The sequence below is a fragment of the Anarhichas minor genome, unplaced genomic scaffold (assembly GCF_050575085.1).
Source record: "Anarhichas minor isolate MPS153535 unplaced genomic scaffold, ASM5057508v1 ptg000043l, whole genome shotgun sequence".
NCBI lineage: Eukaryota > Metazoa > Chordata > Actinopteri > Perciformes > Anarhichadidae > Anarhichas > Anarhichas minor.
The window spans coordinates 2504992-2511439 of record NW_027466489.1 but is presented as its reverse complement, the minus strand read 5'-3'; the positions used below and the strand labels follow the sequence as shown (position 1 = coordinate 2511439).

Below are 6448 nucleotides of genomic sequence, written 5' to 3'. Positions count from 1 at the left end.
GCTTTCTCAGCATGTTGCTAAAAAGGTTTGAAAACTGGCATTGGATTATACTTTAACAGAAAAAATTGCCTTAACAGAGATTTGAGAAGCTAAGGAGGATTTTCTAATCCGAGTGTATTAATCTTACCTGTAGCTGGGGCAAAAGTGAAACTCAGCACGAGCAACTGATTGGAAGGATTAGTTCATACAACCCTAAAGAGCAAATAAGGGGAATACACATGCAAACTCAGGTGAACACACATTCACAATTAATTTCCATATGTCCTTCTTGTTTTTAGGGTGGGTTGTGACTGACGGCAGACATGAAGACTTTCTAAATGGACAGGAATCACAAAATCTGAACCTCATGCAGCATCATCATCCGGACTACAAGGCAGTTTTTGACCTCATTTTCTAGCCGCTGTTTTCTGGTCGTACTCTCTGGCTTTGAAGGATGGGTGATGGACCTGTGACTGCTCCTGCCTGCCTGCTTCAATGGAGCCGACGTGGAACTCCTCCCACCCACCTCCACAGCTCATCTCCAACATGTCTGCCTCCTTTCTGCCTGAGGGCTGGGCTCTGTCCCAGTCGCTAGCCCTGCTGGCCATGCTGCTCATGGATCTGCTGGCTGTGGTGAGTAATGTGGCTGTCATGGCGGTCATTGCCAAGGCACCACAGCTCCACAAGTTTGCCTTTGTGTTCCACCTGTGCGTGGTGGACCTGCTGGCAGCCCTGGTGCTGATGCCCCTTGGCATGATCTCAAACCGAGCCTTCTTCGGGGAGGCCCTGTGCCGGAGCTACCTCTTTCTCAGTGTGTGCCTGGTTAGCGCTGCCATCCTCTCTATCTCCGTCATCAATGTTGAGCGTTATTACTACATCATACACCCAATGCGCTATGAAGTAAAAATGACTGTTGGCCTGGTAGCGTCAGTGCTGGTGGGGATATGGGTCAATGCCCTGGCTATGTCCGCTCTGCCGCTGCTCGCTTGGTTCCTGCAAGGTGGAAGAACTCCTCTTCTGGAGAGTGGTGGGGTGGGGGGAGGAGGAGGTGGGGCAGTCCCATCTCCACCTGCTCAGGGTCACAGGCGCTGCTCACTACATTGGACAGGGGGAGGCTCAAACCGCTTGGCCTTCATGGCCCTGTTTACTTTAGTGTATTTCCTGTGTCCACTACTGGTAATTCTTGTTGTGTACTGCAATATGTTCAAAGTGGCTCGGGTAGCAGCCATGCACCATGGGCCTCTGCCTACCTGGATGGACACGCCTCGACGGCAGCGGTCAGAGTCTCTCAGCAGCCGTTCCACGATGGTTACCAGCTCTGGGACTGGGACTGGGACAGGCAGAGCCACTCCGCATCGTCCCTTTGGGGGAGGGAAGGCTGCAGCAGTGTTGGCAGCAGTAGGTGGGCAATTCCTTTGTTGCTGGCTGCCCTACTTTACTTTCCACCTGTATTCAGCACTGTCTGCCAGCCCTCCAGCCACACTAGCCTCTCTGGAGGAGGTGGTCACCTGGATTGGCTACTTCTGCTTCACCTCCAATCCCTTCTTCTATGGCTGTCTCAACAGACAGATCCGGGAGGAGCTGGGCAAGCATCTGCCTTGTCTGTTTCATCGAGCAGGAGTTGAGATGGAGGACAGGCTGGCCAGCCGTGAAGGATCCATAGAGGAGAATTTCCTCCAGTTTCTTCAGGGCACCGGCTGCAACATGGATCCTCAAAACTCTCACAGCACCTCCAGCCCTAAAGGGGAAGCCTGCTGCCCCGTGGCTCAGTCCCAACAACCGGAGCTAGCACAGTCCATACCGATAGATTTCCGTATCCCTGGACAGATTGCAGAGGAGACTTCAGAGTTTATTGAGTCTGAGCAGGGAAAAAACAACCACATATATACAGACAATTAAGTTTTTCATGACTGAAAATAAGATTGATTTTGATCCTTCAGATGTAAACTGTTTCAGGAGTTACTTCTGTGAAAACATGTTTCTCTATTTCTATACTGAAAGCTGTCCAACAGATAGCTCATTTAATTGAAATTACTTTAAATTGTATTTTGAATCATTGCACTTTGCCTCATCAGTTCATCAATTAAATGCAGTTGTTTGAGATGTATTTTAAACTGTTGTTTGTAAACAGGGAAATTACAGCTAGATTTTGAAAATGGCAAAAATGGCCTTCCACACAACCACTCAGCTCTGTACAGTAAACAACTTTTATGACTACTATTGGTGTAACTAGTTAAAGCCTTTTTTAAAGATAAAAACATTAGTTATGTGTTTGATGTTATGAAGGTAACTGAATTAATGTTATAAGAAAATTCCTTTTAATCTGAAAAATAGGGAACGATTGCTGAAATGAATTACATTATTGTGCGGTTAAACCTTTGGTATTCAGAAATGAAAATGAAACGGTTCCACAAATCCAACTGATACTGTATTTGTAACTGTCAAATCAATCATTTTTGAGACTCTGGTAAGTTGATTTTTTTTTATAAGAAATATTGAAGAAAACAGCAATAAAATACACAGAATTATGAGTATTTAAGGGATTCTTTGAGGGAAAAGCACTTCTGTCACTTTTGATTGGTAGCTGTGCTGTCATCAGTGATAATGTCACTCTTAACCCTTATGCCAATCTGATTATAATCGATTAGCAGACGTACATATTGTGGCCTAACACTCATGGAATTGCTACCAGTTGTTTACAGATAACCAATTTTTTTGTTCTCCTTGTTCAAACACATCTTTTTTTAATTTGATTTCCTAAAAAGTAGATCTCGACCCAGTTTAGCATGCAGGTTGACTTGACTCATGTTATGGGTCACCCAGCTTTCTGCCATTTGATGTATTTATCACATTTTATTTGGTACAGATCTTAAAAATGTGTATTCTTTTGATGCACTGCATTACGTTAAAATGTTATTCTATTTCTTACATTTGTTAAATGTACCAAATTGTATGTTATGTTTAGTAAAACTGTTTGAGTTGTGTGTATCACTCAGCATGCCCCTTTTTCCTTTTTTTAGTGAGTGTACATATTTGTTATGAATTTCATTGCAATGAGGCTGATGTATTTTGATAGTATGCAACCCTTTTTTGGTTTTTAGTTATGGAGATTTTTTATCCTGGAAGGAGAATACATTTAGATTTAGTTTGACTACCCTGCTTGTCAGGGTTTTTACAGTACCTCACATGCAGGAAAAATAAACATTTTACAGTCCTGCACAGATAAGTATGATAAATGTGGAAATGTTTGATTGAAACGACGTTCTTATGTAATGTGGATACAGGGTTTTTAAGATATTTTTTGCGTGACAATGCCAATCCAAAATCAAAAGCTTGTCGAGCTTTATATCCTCTTTTCATCACGTCTAAATATCCCAAACTGTGAATGATGTTGTATGTTTGTGTTAGGATTTTCACTTGTTCAGAGATTGTTTTTTTATGCTGTGATAAAAAAAAATAAAAGAATGATTTCCACTGTACTGCAATGATATGAATGGGTTTTAGAAAAGTACACGGCTAAAACTTGAGTGAGAGATACTGTTGTAATAAAGAATTTCTATGTTTGTAAAACATTTTGGATGTACTCTCATGTTTTAACAACATTATGGGGCTGCTGCTGTCACAAATACATTTATTCCACATATTCCATTGCAAAGAGAGGAGTGGGAGGATACACTTCAATCACTTTGACCTTAAGGTAACATTTAACTTCAAAAGGCCAAAGCCAGTGATATGACCTTCATCAGAAAGTAAAGATATAACTGTCAAAAGACAGATAGATAGATAGATACAGTAGACAGATAGATGGATAGAGAGACAGATAGATAGATGGATGGATGGATACATAGATCTATAAATAGATGGATGGATGGATAAATAGATGTGTAAATATATGGATGGATGGATAAATAGATCTATAAATAGATGGATGGATGGATAAATCTATAAATAGATAGATGGATGGATAAATATATCTATAAATATTTGGATGGATAAATAGATCTATAAATATATGGATGGATGGATGAATAGATATAAATAGATGGATGGATGGATAAATAGATCTATAAATAGATGGATGGATACATCTATTAATAGATAGATGGATGGATAAATAGATCTATAAATATATGGATGGATAAATAGATATATAAATAGATGGCTGGATGGATAAATAGATCTATAAATAGATGGATGGATAAATAGATCTATAAATAGATGGATGGATACATCTATTAATAGATAGATGGATGGATGGATAAATAGATCTATAAATAGATAGATTGATGGATAAATAGATCTATAAATATATGGATGGATAAATAGATATATAAATAGATGGCTGGATGGATAAATAGATCTATAAATAGATGGATGGATGGATAAATAGATCTATAAATAGATGGATGGATGGATAGATAGACAGATTGATTTCTGTTGGAAGACACTGGTGTGCGACAGGCCTCACACCTTAGCGATGGACTTCAGTCTAACCGCCCCCAGCTTCACCAGAATCTGCCATCCCCATGGCAATTATTACCTAGTGACATTTCTCAGTGCTGTAGTGGGCGGGAGGAGGAGCGTGCTCTAATGGGAATCCAACAAGACATCCTTATTTGAGACTTCTTAAAATACATTCTGTTGACTAAACCGGAGCTAACTTTTTTGTTGTTGTTATTTCTTTCACAACCTCTGGCTTGCTTGAGTATCTCAAACTGTAAACTGAAATAAGAAGGTGGAGAATCGATCTAACTATGTGGTGGCTAGAACGCCACAGGAAAGATGTAATCTGCTGCCGCTGTAAAGCTGTTCTCTCAAAATCTCATATGAGTTGTGATTGTTATTGGCCTTGTCCTGCAAGGGCAATGCTGTTGTTGAACAAACCCAAAACGTTGACTCGAGTAGTTTTTCTGTCGCTGGTTATCACAAAGAAGTGAAAGCAGATGGACGAGAGGATCGCAGCCAGATTCTGTGGCAGCAACAAACTTGGATGCGGACATAGAGAGCTAGAAAACAACAATATGATTTCTTTGTTTCCACCACATTCCCAGGCACATTGTATTGGAGACTTGAGGAGAGATCTGAGAAATAGAAAACATTGAGAGAGGAATAACATTAATGTAATAAACATTACAAACACAAAAAGGTTAAGATTATTTCCACATTTGTAACTAATACATCAATAAGGTGATTTCTAATACAGTCATCTTTGAGTTTATTTAAATGATTGTACTGTTTAACATAATGATGATGTTAGTATGCATTTTAAACACTATGCTGCTTATTTTTAAAGCTTCTTACATAAAATTAAAAGTTAAAACATTGTACAGTACCAGTGAATATATCATCACCATATCCTGATCATATTGTAACAGAATTTACTGAAATATTAAACATTCTATCTGTTGGTTTAAATAACGGTCAATGTTTTTAACCACGAGTGACACATGCTTTAATGAAATTGTTGGACTTCAGTCTTGAAAGCCCTGAGTCAGCAAACACATGTGTTCCCATTCTTATTTTACTGGCAGTCTTCCAGTTTGCTTTTGCAAACAGTCTGTCTGGGTGTTGCTTCAATGGAATTCACCAAATATTGTATGAAAGGCCAATTACAGCTAATTCACTTCTTAAAAACTGGTGCATTGTGTTGAATTAACAGCTGGTCTGCAATGTATTCAGGCACAACTTTCAACTTTTCCAATACTCTCTACCTCTACTTGACTTCATTTCAGAGGGAAAATTGTACTTTTCACTCCACTATTTTTATCTCACTCGACAACGTCTTATCATTATTATATACAATTCATTGTTGTGCAGTAAATTTAACTATACAATATCATACAAAGCAGCTCTTACAACATTTAAATTATGCTTACACCTTAATTAATCAGTACTATGAACCAAATATGACAAATACTGTAGTACTTTTACTTTTGATAATACAGGGTTAAGCTTCTGTACGCTCACTTTACTTGAGACGCATTGATAATGGGGCTTTTACTTGCAATAGTATTTTTACATTGCTACTTGAATAAAATATCTGAGTAACCTTGTTCTTCAAACACTTAGTCTGGTGACCATCAGGGTCTCCAATGACAACTCCAGTTTAATTCCCCAAGAGCTGGCACGTGTACTGGCTCTACACAATAAAAGTGATTCAAAACAGGGCTTATGAAGCAATTCTGTGTGTGTGTGTGTGTGTGAGTGTGAGCGTGTGAGCGTGTGAGCGCGTGCCGACTTTGGACCTCTGACACAGGACACGCGCACAGAGCGGGCGGCTCCTTCCTTCTTTTGAGGAAATTGCATTTACGTCGAAAGAAAAACTTAACGTTACCCACTCGAGCAAGGTAAAGAGTGTCTCTTTTAACTAACTATTTGCCATCTTAAATGGGTATTCTGTTAATGCATGTGCAACGCGGACAGCGAACGTTATTCACTGAAGTAACAACCGTTAACTTAACGTTACACT

The 6448-nt window shown here is 39.5% G+C and overlaps 2 protein-coding genes across 7 annotated transcripts in view; both read left to right on the top strand.

Annotated features, from left to right (window-relative positions):
- The first annotated feature begins 438 nt into the window (after nucleotides 1-438).
- Nucleotides 439-1878, top strand: LOC142970508 (G-protein coupled receptor 61-like). The gene has a single exon (XM_076110798.1). The coding sequence runs from the start codon at nucleotides 475-477 to the stop codon at nucleotides 1876-1878; it is 1404 nt and encodes a 467-aa protein (XP_075966913.1). The 5' UTR covers nucleotides 439-474.
- A 4333-nt stretch (nucleotides 1879-6211) lies between these two features.
- The window catches only part of ampd2a (adenosine monophosphate deaminase 2a), a 29853-nt gene continuing 29616 nt past the window's right edge, over nucleotides 6212-6448 (top strand). For 4 of the 6 annotated variants that reach the window (XM_076110506.1, XM_076110508.1, XM_076110505.1 and 1 more), the window contains exon 1: nucleotides 6212-6326. The gene's annotated coding sequence lies outside the window, so the exon portion shown is untranslated. The remainder of the gene's footprint in view (nucleotides 6327-6448) is intronic. The other 2 variants (XM_076110502.1, XM_076110501.1) reach the window with 1 other exon arrangement.